The sequence below is a fragment of the Phodopus roborovskii genome, unplaced genomic scaffold, assembly GCF_943737965.1.
Source record: "Phodopus roborovskii unplaced genomic scaffold, PHOROB, whole genome shotgun sequence".
Taxonomy (NCBI): domain Eukaryota; kingdom Metazoa; phylum Chordata; class Mammalia; order Rodentia; family Cricetidae; genus Phodopus; species Phodopus roborovskii.
Window position 1 is genome coordinate 33,989,456 of NW_026126416.1, and position 18,822 is coordinate 34,008,277.

The 18,822-nt window shown below is 52.6% G+C and overlaps 3 protein-coding genes across 3 annotated transcripts in view; 1 reads left to right on the plus strand and 2 right to left on the minus strand.

Annotated features, from left to right (window-relative positions):
• Dnajc17 (DnaJ heat shock protein family (Hsp40) member C17) overlaps positions 1-10,569 on the plus strand; it is a 28,932-nt gene extending 18,363 nt beyond the window's left edge. Inside the window, exons 2-11 of the mRNA XM_051183684.1 lie at positions 157-226; positions 503-561; positions 817-904; positions 2,370-2,455; positions 2,695-2,791; positions 3,309-3,352; positions 3,816-3,893; positions 4,400-4,480; positions 5,069-5,179; positions 10,402-10,569. Of these exons, the coding sequence (XP_051039641.1) occupies positions 157-226; positions 503-561; positions 817-904; positions 2,370-2,455; positions 2,695-2,791; positions 3,309-3,352; positions 3,816-3,893; positions 4,400-4,480; positions 5,069-5,179; positions 10,402-10,521 (834 nt within the window). The 3' untranslated portion in view covers positions 10,522-10,569. The remainder of the gene's footprint in view (positions 1-156; positions 227-502; positions 562-816; positions 905-2,369; positions 2,456-2,694; positions 2,792-3,308; positions 3,353-3,815; positions 3,894-4,399; positions 4,481-5,068; positions 5,180-10,401) is intronic.
• CUNH15orf62 (chromosome unknown C15orf62 homolog) lies at positions 7,523-8,340 on the minus strand. The gene has a single exon (XM_051183685.1). It carries the CDS (start codon positions 8,095-8,097, stop codon positions 7,570-7,572), a length of 528 nt encoding a protein of 175 aa, XP_051039642.1. The 5' UTR covers positions 8,098-8,340; the 3' UTR covers positions 7,523-7,569.
• A 159-nt stretch (positions 10,570-10,728) lies between the features above and the next one.
• Gchfr (GTP cyclohydrolase I feedback regulator) lies at positions 10,729-14,536 on the minus strand. The gene is made up of 3 exons (XM_051183133.1): positions 14,356-14,536; positions 12,466-12,560; positions 10,729-11,177 (listed from the first exon to the last, which is right to left on the minus strand). Exons 1-3 carry the CDS (start codon positions 14,389-14,391, stop codon positions 11,054-11,056), a joined length of 255 nt encoding a protein of 84 aa, XP_051039090.1. The 5' UTR covers positions 14,392-14,536; the 3' UTR covers positions 10,729-11,053.
• Between the last annotated feature and the right edge of the window lie 4,286 nt (positions 14,537-18,822).

An 18,822-nucleotide genomic window follows, 5' to 3' on the forward strand; every position in this document is an offset into this window, starting at 1 on the left:
CTTCACCTTCTTTGTTACAAGCGTCATGGTGGCTATGAAAAGAGAGTCACAGCCTCTTTTAGGTGGGGTGGCACAGGATTGATCACCACATCTCTTGGGAAGGCTTTCCTGTTGTCCCCCAGGGAGGGTGACTGATTATGTTTCTGACTCTTCTAGGTGAAGAAGGCATACAGGCAAAAAGCACTTTCCTGCCACCCAGACAAAAATCCAGATAACCCCAGAGCAGGTGAGTCCCTCAAGGACCTGGGGAAGAAGAGGCCTGCCCACCTGACCTAGCTCTGTGTGTCTGTGCTGTGGGTGTAGACACACATGGTCTGCCTTGAGCAGTGGTTCAAGGGTGTGGCTTCATATGTTGGGGTATCCGATCGGTTGTGGATGTACTTACCATCCACTGTTGGCCTGCCGTGTGCTGGTTTTGGCTTTGAAGTATTCCCCTGAGGAAGCCCACCATCATCACTGCCCAGCTTCATTTTATCCTGTCCTCTTGCTTCCTTTTGTGTAGCTGAACTCTTCCACCAGCTTTCCCAGGCCTTGGAGGTACTGACAGATGCTGCAGCCAGGGTAAGTAGCACCTCCTTTAACTGAATTGTGCCCAGTGATTCCGGCCTGCTGCTAGCTACAGCGTCCCCAATCTCTGCATGGCAGAAGCTAAGCTGGGGCTGGCTCGGCTGGCACTAGGATGTGAGAGACCTCAACCCTCTGCCCTGTGGTACAGTATTTGCCCTCCAGGCCCCGGCAATCCTCAGAGACCAGGGAGATGCCTGGAGCTTTCCTTTTTTCCTGGCTGACTCTGCTCTGTTACCCCTTTTTTTCCAGGCCGCATATGACAAGGTGAGGAGAGCCAAGAAGCAGGCAGCAGAGAGGACCCAGAGATTGGATGAGAAAAGGAAGAAAGTGAAGCTGGGTAGGTGGCCTGGTTGCGCTGGCCAGCCTCTGGCTGCTCTTGGCTCTTGCCATTAGTCTCTCTCACCTTTCTTCTTGGAGCCCTTGCCCAGGTCCTGGCAAAACTGTCCAGGAGGCTGAGTCCTAAAGGTGCTCTCAGGAATGATACCAGTTAGGAGATTTACTATTAAAGTTAAGAAACTGAGAGCCCAGTGGTGAAAAGCACTTGTTGCTCAGCCAGGGGACCTGGGTTCGATTCCTAGCACCCACATTACAGCTCCCAACCATCTGTAACTGCAGTTCCAGGAATCTAATGCTCTCTTCTGACTTCTGCAGGTTACCAGGCATGCAGGGAGTGCAGGTGGGCAAACATACACATAAAAGTAGCAATAAATATCTTTAAAATTCAAAACCCTGCCTGAGTGAGGACTCACACTGAGTTTGGTAGGGGAGTTGGTGTTCTCACCTCCAGTCCAGGCTGGCTCTTTCGCACTCACTCCAGCCTCTTCCTGCTAAGCCTGCACTCTGGGAAGCTTCCCCAGAGCTTAAGAGAGCAAATTACAGCTCATTGCATCTATGTATTTAGTGTGTGAGTCTGCACATGTATCCCCAGAGCACTTGTGGGGGTCAGAAGGCAACTTACAAGAGCCAGTTCTCACCTTCCACTGTGTGGGTTCAGGAATCGAACACAAGTCATCACACTTGGCAGCTAGAGAATTTGCCTGCTGAGCCATCTCACCAGCCCCCAGTGCAGTCACTTTTCCTGAACTCACCAAAGAAACAAATGGGCTGGAGCCTCACGTAGTGGTAGAACATTTGCTTAGCATGGACAAGATCAAACCTGGGGTGGGAGGCAGAGGGATATAAGATAATAAAGTGTAGGCAAAGAGGAAAGCAGAGAACCCTAGGTCTGAGAGAAGGGTTAGTTACAACAGCTGGCTGGCACAGGGCTTGGGGTGTGGGAGTATACTGATTGTTCTGTCCGAACAGACTAGGGACTAGGGCTGGGACTAGGGCCACAGGGACACTTGGCAGAGGAGAGTGCGGAAGGGAGACAGCGAGAACTTGAGATCAGTGATGGGAAATGAATCAAAGCTGAGGCACAGCCCAGGTCAGGCCGTGGTGCCAAACCCCAGAGACAGAGGCTGGCAGCTCCACCCACGGGCGTCTTTGACACAAGGCCCTGGGCTGCCGACACAGCACCCGCCTGTGCTCTGCTCACTTCATGGGGAGAACCTGCTTGGTCAGTGTTAGCTGTTTTACTTCTTCCAGACCTATAGCTGCTTGGCTGGAGCCCAAATCTCTTCTGTGTCTGTCCCATTGCAATGTAAAGTAACAGGTGCCCTGTGGGCCCAGCAAGACATGGGTGGGGTTACTGATGGTGCTCATCTTGTTTGAGGTGTTGGGGAAGCAGCCAGAGCTGAGGTGAGTTTAGGCCATGGTAGACATGAAGACTACAAATTGAACCATTCAACCCTTGTACCTAGACCTGGAGGCCCGAGAGCGGCAGGCCCAGGCCCAGGGAAGTGAGGAAGAGGAGGAGAGCCGGATCACCACAACACTAGAGCAGGAGGTGAGCACCCAGACCCCTGGCTGCAGGGTCATTGCAGGTGGAGGGGGAGGGACCTGAGTAGCTGTTGTGTGGGGAGAGCTTGCTCTTTTTGTCTTCTGTGGGAGCTGGGTGATTTGTCCCACCCACAGGTTGCTGAGCCCTAGCTTCGGGTGGAACCTCCCAGGGACCTTCACAAGGTGAGCCACCCTGGCATTGGATCTGCACAGAATTGTCACCCCCTCCGCTCCCCTGCTCTGCAGATTGCGCGCCTTCGAGAAGAGGGTTCCCGTCAGCTGGAGGAGCAGCAAAGGCTGGTCCAGGAGCAGATCCGCCAGGACCGAGAGCAGAGGCTGCGAGGTGAGAATGAATGCTCTCCTGTGTCTCCTCCATGCTGGCTGCTTCACGGAGTGGCTGTGGAAGTTCCAGCTGCCAGAACCCTGTGAATACCCCATGGTGGCCCCAGCATCCTGTTGTGACACACCAGATTGTGGGAGCCTACGTGCTTTATACAAGTGTCAGGCCCAAGCAGAGGTGGCTCTGTTTTGGAGCAGTTCTTAAGGGGAAAGGCCTTGGGGTACTTGGCCTCAGTGGAACTGAATGGTCTGTGTGTCTGTCTCTGGCCCCTACAATATGTTCCCAGCTTTTCATTTGAGAGAGCTAACAGATGACCTTCAGGAAGTGGCTGAGCAGGCTACCCAGGGATGGAATGGGATTGTACCCGGCTTCCCACCAGACCCTTCACCAGGGCAGGGCAGACATTGCCCTTGGACTTGAGATCCTTTATAGGTCAGGCCTCTGGCTTGGGGCCACCTCTCCTTTGGGAGACCTTGGGCTCTCTGAAATTTTACTTCTCTTCTTTTCCCAATATTTTTAGGGAGAACAGAAAATATTGAAGGCAGAGGAACCCCCAAACTAAAGGTGAGTCTGCAGGATCGGGGATCATAGCACAGTGGTTTTCAGCAAGCCCTGGTGCTTTCCTGTGGGAAACTGGACAGTTATTGCGTCCTTCCATTGTCCTAGGCCTGGGCCCTCAGACTGTCTGTCAGAGCTTGCACACGAGGTGGTTGTAACATACTCAGAAGCCCATTGGATGGGTTCTTTTTTCCCTCTGAGACGGGGGTTTCTCTGTGTAACAGCCCTGGCCGTCCTGGAACTCACTCTGTCGACCAGGCTGGCCTCAAACTCAGAGATCTGTCTGCCTCCGTCTCTGAGTGCTGCTTGAGATGGGTTCCTAGAATGTACCAAGTGTCACTAAAAAAACTAATCGGGCTGCCTCCCTCTCAATTTCCATAGGAGGCATAGTCTGGGCAGCACTGGGTCTGCTCAGAGTACAAGCTTACTTGTATGGTCTGGTGTGGTTGATGGAGATGTTGTCTTGTAGCTAAAGTGGAAGTGCAAGAAGGAGGATGAATCCCAAGGTGGCTACTCCAGAGATGTCCTCCTGAGGCTTTTGCAGAAGGTATACTCTGCTAACATCTGCCACTTCCTGTCATCTCGGCCAGGGAGCTCAAAAGCCCCTGTACTTCTAATGTGGCTACCTACTCTTTTCTTGTCTGTCTCATAACTAACCATGGGTCAATGTAGAGACTCCCCTAGGCCAGTTCTCCCATCGTTTGAGTTATCATGTGTCCCTCTGGCCAGCTCCTTCCCTGTCTAAGCCTAGCCGTTTCCTTGATGCTCAGGGTTTCGCTGGAGGTGCTGGGGAGAGGAGGTGTGTCTGGAATGAAAGGCCCCCCTCTTTCCTGCTTCTAGAAGTTGAGGCAGCTGTGCTGTGTACTTGCCTAGGTCTCAGTGTGCTTACACATCTTACCTTTGCTGTCCTAATATATCTCAGGAAATGAAAACTAACTCTCCAACCTTGCTTCTCTGGGTCCCTAATAATAACTAATTTCAGGGTTGGACTGAGGTATAATGGGCTACGCTCTATGTCCAGTCACACTTACTGTGGCTCTCTTGTCCCCACAGTATGGAGAGGTTCTTAACCTGGTGCTTTCCAGAAAGAAGGCAGGCAATGCCATAGTGGAATTTGCAAGTGTCCGGGCTGCGGTGAGTGCTGTATGTGGTTTGGGGGCCACTGGCAAGTCCTGTCATCCTGGGCCGGGGTCCAGTTTTGTGGCTCTACACTGCCAATTGGTCTTTAGGCCAGTCCAATAGTTGAATCTCCCCAAAAGTTCTCCTGGCTTCAAGATTGCATGGGAGAATGCTCTGACTTATTTCGCTCCGGCTGGTTCCATACCACACCCTCCACCCTGCACCAGTATGGCCCCCCACCCTGCACAGCATGGCCTTCCCAACCCTGCACCAGCATGAACCCCTCTTCCCCCCTTGCACCAACATGATCTTCCCACCCTGCACCAGCATGGCCCCCAACCTTACACCAGCATGGCCTCCCATCCTGCCCAAGCATGCCCCCCTTCCCTGCACCCCCAACAGGTCTCCCAACAGGAATATTCTTTCTTGTTTCTCCAAATCAGAAGGTGCATATCCTCCACACTCCCACAAGAGTCACAGCTTCAGCATAGTATTGTTTGCAGGTTCAGGGGCCTGGAATGTTGTTTTTAGTCTGTCTGTGGGGTAGAGAGGCCCCTTATAGCTAGGTCAGGCGGGACATAGACTAGATACTCTGTTTGGCAGGAACTGGCTGTCAGAAATGAAGTGGGCCTGGTGGACAACCCTCTGAAGATTTCCTGGTTGGAGGGACAGCCCCAGGCTACAGTGGACCCCAGTGACACAGGATTATCAAAGGTAAAAAGCCAGGAGTCCCCCAGCTGGGTCTGCTTGGGGTCTGGGACCTTCTCCAGCCACCTTCTCAGGCCATTTCTTACCGAGTCCAGATAAGGGTAGAATGGGCTGGGTAGGCTCACCAGCCCAGGCAGGAGGGCTGACTCCCTGCCCATTCCTGTTCTCCCTGAGGTACCAGAGCCTCCTATCATGGAGTCTTTCATCTTCCCTTTCCTTTCCCTTCCTTTCCTTTCCCTTCCTTTCCTTTCCCTTCCTTTCCCTTCCCTTCCTTTCCCTTCCTTTCCTTTTCCTTCCTTTCCTTTCCCTTCCTTTTCCTTCCTTCCTTTCTTTCATTTTTTGGGTTTTTTGTTTTGGTTTTGGTTTTTGGAGATAGGGTATCTCTATGTAGCCCTGGCTGTCCTGGAACTCCCTATAGAGATCAAATTGGCCTACTCAGAGATCTGCCTGCCTCTTCCTCTCAAATGCTGAGATTAAAGGCTTGCACCACCACCTGGCAGTTTTCTCATTCTTTTTTTTTTTTTTTTTTTTTTTCTCTGGCACTGTATTAAACCCAGGGTCCTGCTCATAATTAACCCACATGCTACCAATGAAGCCCATACCAGACATGGTGCACACCTTTAGTTCCAGCTCTCCCTCCCAGAGACTGCTTGGGGGTCTGTGAGCTGCTGGAGTCTCATGCTGCCTGTTTTGCCAACGACTGGGCATTTCACCTGATTTTTCCCCTGCCTGCCTCTCCCGCTCTGTCAGCCCCTCCTGCACTTGAAGTTTGGGGCCAGCGTCTTCCTTTCCTTACCCTTGCTTCTGGCTTTTAATTAAGAACACATACTGCTCTTCCAGAGGACCTGAGTTCAATTCCTAGCAACCATATTGGGTGTAACTCTAGTTCCAGGGGCATCGTAACACCTTTGGCCTCTGTAGGTACCAATATATACTTATGTACACACACACACACACACACACACACACACACACACACACACACACACACACACACTTTTGAAAACATCCTTAAAATGTGGCTAGAGTACTGGCGTGTGGCTTATTTTGGTAGAGTACTTGCTTAGCATGCATGAAGCCCTGAGCTTGACCCCCAGGTGGGTGTGGTGACACATACCTGAAATCCCAGCACTCAGGAGGTGGCGGTGGGAGCGGCATCAGTTTAAGGCCACCCTCACTACTGAGAGACCTTGTCTCAAAAGTAAACAAAAATTGGCTAGGGTGAAAGGAACTGAATTTTCTTTCTTTTGGGTTGTGTCTGTATGGTGTGTGTGTGTGTCTATGCTCTGTGTGTGTCTGTATGGTGTGTGTGTGTGTGTCTGTATGGTGTGTGTGTATGTGTGTGTCTGTGTGCTCTGTGTGTGTGTGTCTGTATGGTGTGTGTGTCTGTATGCTCTGTGTGTGTGTGTATGCTCTGTGTGTGTGTCTGTATGCTCTGTGTGTGTGTGTATGCTCTGTGTGTGTGTGTCTGTATGGTGTGTGTGTGTGTATGCTCTGTGTGTGTGTCTGTATGCTCTGTGTGTGTGTCTGTATGCTCTGTGTGTGTGTGTATGCTCTGTGTGTGTGTGTCTGTATGGTGTGTGTGTCTGTATGGTGTGTGTGTGTGTCTGTATGCTCTGTGTGTGTGTCTGTATGCTCTGTGTGTGTCTGTATGCTCTGTGTGTGTGTCTGTATGCTCTGTGATTGTGTGTCTGTATGGTGTGTGTGTCTGTATGCTCTGTGTGTGTGTCTGTATGCTCTGTGTGTGTGTGTGTATGCTCTGTGTGTGTGTCTGTATGCTCTGTGCGTGTGTCTGTATGTTGTGTGTGTTTGTGTGTATGTCTGTATGGTGTATGTGTGTGTGTGTGTGTATGCTCTGTGTGTGTGTGTGAGAGAGAGAGACACACACGCACGTACAAGAAAGTGAGGCCAGAGTTGATGTCAGGTATCTTTCTCGATTTCTCTCCACTTTTTTTTATTGGGCTCTTGCTGGAACAGCAAGCTCTGGGCCCACAGAGCCAGTTCTAGCCTGTGGGACTGAACTTAAATCAATCACAGGAAGAGTGGTGACTGTCTCAGTTAGATTACTTCTTCCTCTGTTGACGGTGGCTTTAGAGGCTGGTGCAGTGCCCTCTCTGTCCTGCCCAGTCTGAGTCCTACTCCCTGACTTGCCCCGTGCCACCCTGTCTCTCCACGGACCTCCCACCGGTTCCTGTGGTTGCAGGTGTGGCTTCCTTTTCCTGACCTTCCCAGCTTCCTTCAGGGCTCCTGCCAGAAAGTGACCCCATACATTCCCAGCTGGCTTCAGTCCCTTCACCCTGGGTGCCTCAGGGCAGGCTGAACTGCGGCTTGTATCTCCACCTGCTCCGTAATCCACATTGTGCCTTTCTCCCTAGTTCTCTCTGCCCTCGCCGGGGTCAGAAATGGGGCTCATTGGGGAACTGCTCTTTTAGCATCTGTAGAACCTCCTCCAGAAGTGAAATCCCCAGGTCCACTTTGAAGGAAAAGAAAGGGTCGTTGAGGTCTGGAGTAGGTGTCCTTGGGAAAGGGGGAGTATCCAAAAGGTCCTCATCTGAGCATTGGTGGAGGGGGCCTGTCAGGGAGATTGCTGAAGGCAGGGTGGCTGCGTAGGCAGCGGTGTAGGTTGCTGGGGGCTCCAGAATGTTGGGGCAGCTGGAGCTCTCTCGGTAGAGACGTGGGGGCTTGGGTGGAGCCAGCAGGGTGGCTCGGGGCTCCTCATCCCCCCACAAGGGCAGACGGCGGCCATCTGGCCGCCCTCGAAGTTCCCGGATGACTTCTCGGTTGCTGTACTCTTCATGGTCACCAGCAGCAGTGCTGGCCTGGCTAAGTGTGCTGCCCTGTCGCCGCAGTCGCCGTGGCCGCCCCAGGGTCATTCTCTTGAAGAAGGAGGCATTGCGGAAGGAGCCTTTCTGCCAAGTCTCCATGGAGCTCCTCAGTCAGCCAGCAGGTCTGGCATCTGAGAAATCCCACAGAAGGGCTCAGCAGCAGCTTGTGACCATTTGCTAGAGTGCTGGGGGCCAGGAAGTGGGGCGATGCCCTCAAGGCTAGAAGCGGAGGCAAGACTAGCAAGAGGGAGACTTTGTCCCGGAGATCAGAGTGCTAGGAGTTCCCACCTAGATAAGAGTGGCCTGGTTACTTGATCATCAGCATGTAGGAAAAAACCAAAGGAAGCAGCAGTACTTACTGAGCCGAGCGGAGTAAAAGAAAGGCTGAGGGCTGGTGGGCAGGCTTGGACCTCCGGAGGGGAGCAGCACTCCTACAGGCAGGCGGCAGCTTGGCCCCGCGTCACCCTCTGGCTGGTGGCTCCTGGCATGTGCCGATCTCCTGGCAGTGGAGGACTGCCCTCTCTGCCAGCATCTGGGGACTCTGATTAGTGGCTTGGCTGTTTGTGCCAGCGTGTGGTAGAGATGTGTTTTGTTTTCAGCTGACTCAGTCAGGTGGGAAGCTGGTTTCATGCTCTGAGGTAATTGCAGCATCCGCTGGCTGGGATTGGGGCAGCTGGGACCAACACCCCAGGGCAGTAGGACGATTCAGATTCCTCTGGGGACTGGTCTGGGGACAGCCCTGCTTGGTGTGTCACCAGGTTACTTCCTTTCTAGTCAAAGCTCCTCCACTGTGACCCCCAGCAGGCCCGCCTGGCTCTCTAGCCCCAGATGTCTCTGGGAAGAGCCCAGGGAGGTAGTGCTCATCGAAAGGCAACTTTCGGAACAATTGTTGGGGAAGGAGGACAGGAGGCCTGCTGGTGTGGGTGACTCAGCCCTTGGGCAGGTTGACAGGCCCTCATTAGCCAGGCCACAGGAATGGTGGGGAAGGATGTGGAGGGTGTGTCAACAGGGAACAGCCCCATGCCTGTAAAGGGCTTGCTCCTCCCAAGGTGCTGGGGGCATGCCAGGAGTGACTCGAAGTTTTCTTGGTAGAGCAATATGAACTCGGGGAAGGAGCAGTGCCCTCCCCACAGCTGGGGCAGCAGTACGACCTCTCAACTTCTTATTCTTATTCTCTTCTTCACCCCAGAAGGCCAGCATTCTGCTGCTCCTGAGATGCTCCTGTCCTTTCTCTCTGGCTTGTGAGCCTCTTTTGGGGACGCCCTTGTAGAGGGGGCCAGGATGTGTGAGGCTGCCATGAATTGCCAGTGGTCGGGGAGAGGGCGGCTGGAAAGGGGTATTCCTAGGGGTGGGGAAGGCATGAGGACAGGGGACCAGACTGGGTATCGCTTCCTGTTTATCTGCAGCCTAACCAGCCACTCCCGTGGTACTCCCTGGGCCACTGATTTCCAAGCCTTCTAGCAGTGTGGGGTGCCGCAGCAGGACTCCACAACTCTTTTGTTACAGATGGGCTGCCACACTTGCAACCGCTGTCCTGGCTTCCCTCTGTGCCAACTCCAGTGGGCTTCCCACCCCTTTATCCATTGTAGGATCATCAGGGGTATCACAGCTCCAGCCGAGCTGGGGAGGAAACGGTCTGATTCATACCGTTGGCCCTGACAGACTGGGCTTGGCACTTCCTCAGCCTTGGCCCATTGGTGCCTGTCTTGTTCTTGGGTTATGAAAGTGTACCCTCCTCACTCCCCTGCATGGCTAGCAAGACCATAAAAGAAGGGCAAGGACCCTGCCCTATAGTGGCCTGGTTTTGTGTCTTTATGAGGCAGTCTGGGCTCATGCTTGCTTTTCTCATCTGGAGTGGGGGCCCTTTGAGGCTGTGTGGAGGGCAAGGCCCCCTTCTGTAGCCTCAGCAGGAGCCAGACCACAGGGGGAAGTGCTCTGGGGTGTCCATCAGAGTCTAGAGAACCCCTGCACCTCACATATCCTCCTCCGTTGGAAACCTGCCAGGCAGAAGCCCAGGGTGGAAGGAAAGAGCGGCAGATAAGGCTGAGGAAATGAAATGGGAGGGCCAGGCCAGCGCACAGGAAAGTGATTCACGAGGAAGGGCTGAACCAGAGCCGCATGTAGAGAGCTGAGACACCCTGGGTAAAGGGAGTCTGGGGGAGCTTCGAGATGAGCTGAAAGGAGCTGGTGGAGAAGCAGCCTGGCGTGCACAGCCTGCGTTCTCTGAAGACTCCTAGAGGAGTTGGAACCCAAGATGTCTGGATCCTTACTCTGTCCTTACTCTGTGCTTCTTCCTCTTGGGCTCTTAGCTTAGACTTGGCTCAGTCCAGGCCCTATACTAAGTCTGTAATCTGTGGGGCTGTGCCTGCTAGCCTGACTTCTCTCTGTCCCTTCTGTCCCCAGGGCTCAGTGCTGTCAGAAAGGGACTACGAGAGTCTTGTCATGATGCGCATGCGCCAGGCCGCTGAGCGCCAGCAGCTGATTGCCCGGATGCAGCAGGAAGATGAGGGGCAGCCCACGTAGCCCTAGTTCCAACTCTCCCGTTCCACACCCTTTTCGGAATCATCCCCAATAAACTTCAAAAACAAAACAAAACAAAAAAATCAACAGTTTACTTTTCTTTGTCTTGTGCTGGGCTTTTTCTGAGAGAGTTCCATTCTGACCAATGGCTTCAGCCATGAATAGGGACCAAGAAAGAATGTCGCATTTCAAGAATTACTACAGCAAAGCTGAAGGACATCCACTCATGAGAGCCTTTTATTGGTTTGGACTAGCTGTGCAGGATCCAGGGAGTGTCCTCTGGGTAGCCTGCCTTCAGCACATGGTCTACAGCCGGGGGAGGAGGGGCCTGAAAGCACCAGGGCAAAGGTCTGCTGTGCCCAACCAACTGGAGAAAGGTCCCTCAGGCTGTTCACAGCCCGCCAGTGTTGGACAAGGAAGCTGACAATTTGGAAAGACAGAGGCAGGGCAGACGATGTTGCAAGGATTTGGGGTCAGGGCACACGGTAGGTCCTCCAAAGAATGGATGCCCTGCCCACAGGTCAGCTCAGCCAGGTCATTCCTTGTGCAGGCACCACACCAGCGTCTGGCCCACCCCTGTCATGCTCAACACACGGAAGCCCCTGAGTTCCAGCTTGTCCAGGACTATGCGAGGAGGGTCGTTGACATAGTATTCATAACTGTAAAGAGACAGGAGAGCGGCATCAGAAGGCACAGTGCAGGTAGCCAGACAAAGCTAGTGTCTACTCAGTGCCAGGCCTGTGTGTGGCACTTATCTGGTGACAGGCTAAATGCACGTCCTCTGCTCTGTGCCTTGCTACACACTTCGCTCCAGTCTGATGATACATGAGAAAGCAGGCCGGTTAGCTCTGCCAGCTGTGAAGAACAGACCCCATGGTAGCCCACACTGTGTGTGTTAGTCTGAGCACCCCACTAGGCAGTGTGCCCTCTTGGGGACTCAGGCCCTCTCTAGCTGCCCTGCAGTCCTGGCGCAGAAAATAAGGTTAGCACTGGTAGCGCCTGGATCCCTGTGCCCTTTGCTGGCACAGAAAGTCTGATTTCCCTTGAGTTGTGAAAAGGGTGAGGTGGATAAGAGGCCCAAACCCCAAGTGGCATCTTGAAGCAAATGCCTCCTGGGAAGAGATGGGATTGGCACCTCCCACCCTTGATCAGGGGGCTGTTTGTCTTCCCTCCCTTCTGTACTTGAGACGCTGGCACTTCTGAGGCTCCCTGAACCCACTTGGAGTTTCTTCCTCGTGGCAGGAGTGTGTTAGGTTGAATGAGAGTGGCCCCCACAGACTGTGTAAGGGATATTTGGTCTCCAGCTAGTGGCACTGTTGCGGGAGCATTAGAAACTGGCCTTGTGAGGACGTGTGTCACTGGAGGTGGCTCCCTGCCTGCCTCCTGCCTGCCTGCGTGCTCTCTGCCATTTGGGTTATGGGTTCACTCAGTGCAGGTCCCCAGTTAAACGCTTTCTAAGAGTTGCCTTTGATCATGGTGTCTCTTCCCAGCAATAGAATGGGGAAGCAGGAAAGGAAGCCATGGTGTTTAGATACAGAGATGATGTGAAGGATCCTGGGGGAAATGGCCAAATGCCAGGCAGCCAGGAGCCGGAGAGAGGACCCAGATGTCCTGCTCTATTTCTGGGGCCAGGCTCTGTTACTCAGGCAGCTCTTAAAGGCAAAGCTTTTGTCTTTGCTGATGGGATCCAATTTAGAGCAGAGAGGACAAGGCAAGAAACTTCATTTCTAGAGCTCCAGCCTGAGGGCAGGCTGCCCCAGACTTCCACTGAGGATGAGCGAGCAGCTCTGTGAAGGAAGGCTGGGGGTATGTGTGAAACTCACTAAGTGTGTGGCCCTGTGGGGCACTGTGAGTGAGAGCAAGTCCGACAGTAGCTTGATGAGGGTTGTGTAAAGGGAAAGGCAGGAGGAGGCACAGCCAGGGAGAAAGAAGGTGCTTGCTACTTACAAGTTGTTTCCCAGGACACTTCTCTTGGAGGCCCCCAGGTGCTGCATCAGCTCTGGATCCGAATGCTCATCGCCCACCATGGTGGGGCCCACCTCCTGCAAGGTAAGACAGGAGCTGCTCAGCTGGCTGCGGGGCAGAAGTGGACCGTCCTCCTTGTTTCCCCTCCCCACTGGCCCTACGGTAAAGGGCAGCCATATTGAAGACCAATGGAGGCGGAGCACTAGCTGAGAGGAGAGCATGGTAAGTTCTCCCTAACTAAACTGCTGCCTATTGCTCCTTCAAGCCAGATGCCACCAACCAGTCATCTTTCCTGTGTATTGGCGTCACCTGGAGAATGAAAGACGTGAATGTACAAATTTATACACAGTCACGCAATTTTCCCAATTTACAGTCGCCACCAAATTGAAAAACAAAAGGACAACAGGAAAGCATGTTCCTAGCAGAGCTACCCATAACAGCCAAAAGGTGAAACAATCTTCCAATGCTGGCCAGTTGATGAGCACGGAAGTAAAATGTGGCAAGTCGTAGCCCGGCAGTGGTGGTGCACACCTTTAATCCCAGCACTCTGGAGGCAGAGGCCAGTGGATCTCTGTGAGTTCGAAGCCACCCTGACCTACAGAATGAGTTCCAAGACAGCCAGAGCTATCAAAACAAAAACAAACAAAACCAAAATGGCAAGCCTGCAATTCTAATAGAAAAAGGTGGTGGCGGAGAGAGGAGGAAGCTAGCTTGGGGAGCAGGCTTGGCTATAAGGTGAGACTGTTGTGAAAAAGAAAGTGGTGTAGCCTCAGGATAGAATCTTATTAGGCAGGAGTGACATCCTGGTACATGTAACAGTATGAATGGGCTTTGAAAACATGGACATGGAAGCATTCAGACCCAGGAGAACACACAGGCTAACTAACGTAAAGTTAGTAGCTAGAGCTCATGGACACATTAAAATTGATCAAAATGATGGTGCACAGCTCTGACTATACTAAAACAAAAGCTCTCACAGATATTAAATGGTATGTTTTCAACCAATGATTGCTTTGGTTGCATTGCATATCAATAAAACTATAAGAGAGCCAAGCCTGGTGGGACATGCCTGCCTCTAAATCCAGCACTTGGGAAATAAGGCCAGCTTCCAATCCATAACAAATCTGAGGCCAACCTGTGCTACATGAAGAAAAAAGGAAAGAATTAAAAGGAGAATAATTATTATTTGAGGGGGACATTTCCAAGCTTAGATTCCCACATTCTCCAAAGTTTCTGAAGGTCTGGGGAAAATGCCCAGCAATCCATATTTTAACAACGGTAAGGTTCTCAGACCTCTTCCCTGGGCACTGCCAAACCTCTGCTGCTCCATGATGAGCCCACGGTTCCCGCATCACCTTGTGGAAGTTAAGGTATGTTACCCACTGCTGGAGCACTGGACAGGGACGAGAGCGCACCCTGCCTTTCATCTGGGGGAGGGGGCATCATGTATCCTTTGAAAGTTACAAAGGGGCTTCTGAAGCATCCAGCACAGTACCCTTTCCTGCCAGCTGAGGAAACCGCACCTAGAGAAGGGTGACCTCACACTCCCTCGTGGTGCTCTCCCCAGGCCACCTGCATCCCTCTCCTTCCTCTCAAGCCCCGAGTTTTTTCTGTGCATCAGAACTAGCCCTCTGGCAGGAGCTACAGGTGCAGCCACTGTGCGTGCTGCTTAGCGTGGCCTTTGCCTTCGTGCGGGTCCAGGCTGCAGCACTTGTACAGTGGGTGGTGGGTGTCGCCGCGGAACTCCCTGCCCAGCCAGCCCGCCTGACCATGCTCAATGTTCGCACCGCGGGGGGTGTGGAGGGCGGGTTGCGGGGCCATCAGGGAAGTCCGGCAGAGTGGCTATCGCAGTCACCCACCCCGGGTACTCACCATGCGGATCTGGGTGCTAATGAGCAGGTAGGGCATGATGCGTGGCTGGGGCGGCCGGCGACCACAGTCCCGTTATTCCTTTCTTTGTCCGCAGGCGGCGCTTGGAGGCGGTGCGGCCACTGCGCGGGCCAATCAGGAGCGCGTGCCGCGGTCCCGCCGCCCGGGAGAACTGGAGGCGGGCGTGTCCACTATCAGTTGTGGTCGTGAAGGCCAGGGCACCTGTCGCCCCTTTGCCCTCTTCCTGCAACACGTCCACGCGAAGGTCAAAAGTCAGGCGGATGCCTGAGGCTTCCCGCCTGTCCCTACAGCAGTGCAATGCAAAAACTGCGCCGTGGACCCGGCTGCAGCCAACCGACTTGGGGACTGCGCTCCTTTACCAGGACGCGCCTCCGGAGAACTTAAGTGCACGAGAGTGTCAGGTCTCTGCGCCGTCGCCCGTTCCGAGCTCTGTCATTTTCAGTGTGGCTGCGGATCCCTGCACGCCTTTGGCCCTGTACATTCAGTCTGTGAAGCAACTGCACGCTTGGCTGGGCGCCAGTCCGTCCCCCCCCCCTCCCCGCCCCCGGCGGGAGCCTCGGGAGCACTCTCAGATCACAGGGTACCACCTGAGGCAGAGAAACATCATTCCTGAACCTGATACCCAAGGGAGGGCGATGAGTTCACAGCCAGCTGGTCCACGCCCTCATCTAGAAGCACTGGAAGCTGACAGTTCAACATTCTTCAATCGACACCTTGTGATTGGTTCCCTAAAAAGCAAAGCTGAGCAAATCACACGGGGAACACCCCAGCTCCCAGCCTGGAAACTTCTCACCTAACTGGTCTGCTTTATTTATATCGTCTCTTCCTGCCCCGGACCAGCTCTCTCACCCCAACGATTTAGCTAGAGGAATAAGGCACATCCATGTTTAGAGTTCAACCCCCAGTATTGGGAGGGAAAAATAGAAGCCTAATCATAGAACCTATAAAGAACTCCTGCAAGAGCTGGGCATGGTTCAATGGTTCCGTGAGTTCGAACCCCCAGCACCACACAAGGCAGGCATGGTGGCGCTTGACGCCCTGCCTTGGTGTACTTTGAGCTAGGATTAAATAAACCCTTTCTCCCTAAGTTGTTTTTATAGCAGAGTATTTTATCACAGCAGGGAGGGGGAGATAGAGAGGGTAGGTAAGAAAGGAAAAACCCTTAACATTTGTTAAGATTGCCAGGTGTGTGGTGCTCAGCTGTGGGTCCTGCTACTTCAGAGACTGAGGCAGGAAAACACTGAAGTTAAACACCAGGGCAACATAGTGATGTCCCATGGCGGGGGAGGGGATTCACCTCTGATCCTAGTACTCAGGAGACAGGATTGCGGGCGGCCTGTGGCAGTGTGAAATACTGTCTCAAAAAAGCCCCCCTGCCCCATGGGACTAGAGAGAGGGCTCAGAAGTGAAGAACTTCCAGCAGACTCTAGTTCAGGTCTCAGCACTCAGCAGGTGGCTCACAAGAGCCTGTAAGTCCAGCTCCGGGAGAGCCAATGCCCTTTCCTGGCCTCCACACTCACCAACACATAAATAAAAATAAACCTAAACAAACAAACAAATAAATAAAAAAGCCTTTCTTCCCCCCCCCCAAAAAAAAATGAAGGAGAAGAAAAGACTGAAAACAAGAGTTGGCTGAAGGGCTGTCCGACAGCGGAAAACACTTCCGTTGAGATCACAGATTGTGACTGATACAATCAAAGTTCACCCCTTGTGACAAAACCAAGCCTCCCTAGATAGCCCTGAAGGCCAGGGATGAGGTGCATCTGTAATTCCAGCACTCAGCAGGCTGAGTTCCGGACACGGAATTGGAGGGCAGTCTAGGTCATCCTGAACATGCTTGATCTCCTCTCAAAAGCTCGTCAGCCAGGTCTGGCTAATGCTTGCATGGGAGCATGGAGGACAGCCTGGGCTACATAGTGAGAACCTACCCTGTCTAAAAACAGAACATAAGGGAGCCTTATGTGGGGGTAGTGGGAACTGTAACTTGGGAGACATAGGCGTGGATAGGCTGAGTCAATGTTCCAAAGGGAGTAGGGAAAGTAAAGCTTACACTGACAGAAAAGACAACGCATCACAAGATGATTAGTCAGCGTCGTGTTGCAGTACCAAACCACCTGAGATGCTTAACTAATAAAGGGGGAAAGGCCCTGCATTCAGGAGGCAGAAGGATGAAGGATTGGGAATTGCAGCCAGCCTGGGCTACATAGAAAGAATGTCTCCAGAAAACAAAACAAAACAAAAAACCCAAACCCAAAACCTACCAACCTACCAACCAAACTGGCACGGCTTTGAAGAGCATGATTGGTTGCTGTCTAATCATGAGAACCTTAGGATCCCAGAACCTATGTAACGAGCTAGATATTTCCACCAATGCCCATAGCCCAACTTATGGGGAGGCAGAGACAGGGGAGCCACTGGTCTTCGCTGGCTTCCAACCTACATGAGAAGACGTGAGCTTCAGGTTCAGGGAGAGATTGGTTCAAAGAAACAGGTGACTTGCAATTTAGCACACTCAATGCCTGCCTCTGGCCTCCACGAGTGTACACATGCACGCACACACCCTAACTAGAGGTAGAGGCCGTTTTGTCCGGCGTTGTGGAGTCCACTCTAGTTTCGGGTGAGGACAGTGCACCTTGGTGGGAGCATGTGGAAGGGATAAAGTGCCCCGAGTCCAGGACACAGAGAGGCTGGGGCCTCCTGACCTCTACAAGGGTCCCGCCACCACCACCTGCGACTGCAGACCTTAACCTCCTAAAGCGTCACCATTTCCCAGTAATGCCACCCTCTAGATCAAGTCATTGACACATAGATATGAGGGACACTCAACCTAATTGTAGCCATAACTGAAAGTGTCTATCTTAGCATTTGGCAAGAGTTCAAGGTGAGCACAGGCTACAAAATGAGATCCTGTCAAAACAAAACAAAACAAAACACCAGAAGACGGATCGGTAAGTTACCAATTATTTAAGAAGAAACTACTCCTGGAGCTGAGAAAGGATGCAGATGTTGTTTGACAGGGACCTTGTGACCCACAGACACTGGAACTGTCCCTGAAGCAGGAGTCAGCTGCACCCTGATAAACATCTTGGATCTCTGGGCACACTGTAATTATCTGGTCCTCTCAGAGGCCTGCAGCTGAAGGGTGGGGTTCAAGTTCTTAAGCAGAAGCCTGAGACATGCCTAAGCCCTGAGCCCTTGATGGCACCCTGACTTCGTTTTGAAAGCCTCTTCCTTCCCCACCCCTCTCCCCTTCTCTGTCCCCCTCCTCCATTCCCTCCCATTCCTTTCCCGTCTATCCTTTCTCCCCACTTCCCCCTCCCTCTCTACTCACCCTAGGTAGCCCAAGATGTCCCAGAACCTGCACTCTTCCTGCTTCGGCCTCTAGTGCCAAGATTAGAGTTACGTGTCACAAGAGTCTGAGAGGGCCCTTCAGGGTTGCATCCATAGTGCTGTTCCTTTTATTTCTTCAAAATGTGTGCTCAAAAGTTAAAAAAGAACAGACAAAAGAGGTAAGTATTCTATCCAGGAGCTGTTACCTCTGAGACAGAAGAGAAATGAGGACTTATGACAGCTTATTTCTCAGTTTTTGTTTGTGGAGCTCCTTATGTAGTCTGGGTGGCTTTGAAGTCTCAGCAATCCTTCTGCCTCAGGCTTCCAAATCCTGAGGATACAAGCGTGAGCCACCTGAAGATGGTTTCTGTAATGCTGGGTATCAAACTCAGGGCTTTGTGCGTGCTAAGTGGTCCCTCTACCTACGGAGCTGTAGCTGACTGAGCCCTAAAATTAAGGTGTGTGTGTGTGTGTGTGTGTGTGTGTGTGTGTGTGTGTGTGTGTGTGTGCATTTATAAAGCATGGTAAATAAGAATCTGGGAAACAATAGGCTGATGGATGTTTATTCGGGGAGAAATCACTTACACCAGAAACTGATGATGGCCGCAGGTTCCTGTGCCAAGGATGCCTCCAGATACTCTCTGTCTCCGGCCAGGAAGTAAGAGCAAGCTGGGGTCCTGGACCCCAGACCTAGTTCCTCAAAGTCATGCCTGCACCTGTCCCCTTATCCCAATGGGCGGGGTCAGTGCAGCAAGCACGAGAGGGGTGGATACCTCACTACACACTTATGTGGGTATTACATATTTGTTTAGAGGCTAGAGGTCGATGCTGGCTGTCTGGGGTTATGGGTGGGAGGCATCCTGGCATCCAAACCACCTCCTCATGATTGTACAGCAAGCATTCTTTACCAGTGGGCTACCTTTCTAGTCTGTCCACCCTTCCTGACTGGCCAATGAGTCTGGGGATCCGCCTCCACAGCCCATCCTCCCCACCAGCTCTAGGTCACCTTGCCTGGATTTTACTTGGGTGCTGGAGATCCAAACTCAGGACCTTATGCTTCCACGGTAGACACTTAACTTAGTTGTCTCCCAGTCCCAAGACATTCTTCTTCCCCCCCCC

Excerpts from the sequence above, each read along its gene's own strand:
- CUNH15orf62 (XM_051183685.1), bottom strand. The coding sequence starts at position 8,097 with ATGGAGACTTGGCAGAAAGGCTCCTTCCGCAATGCCTCCTTCTTCAAG.
- Gchfr (XM_051183133.1), bottom strand. The coding sequence starts at position 14,391 with ATGCCCTACCTGCTCATTAGCACCCAGATCCGCATG. Across the intron at positions 12,561-14,355 it reads TTAGCACCCAGATCCGCATG|GAGGTGGGCCCCACCATGGT; the intron begins GTGAGTACCCGG and ends CTTACCTTGCAG. Across the intron at positions 11,178-12,465 it reads AGTGTCCTGGGAAACAACTT|TTATGAATACTATGTCAACG; the intron begins GTAAGTAGCAAG and ends GTCTCTTTACAG.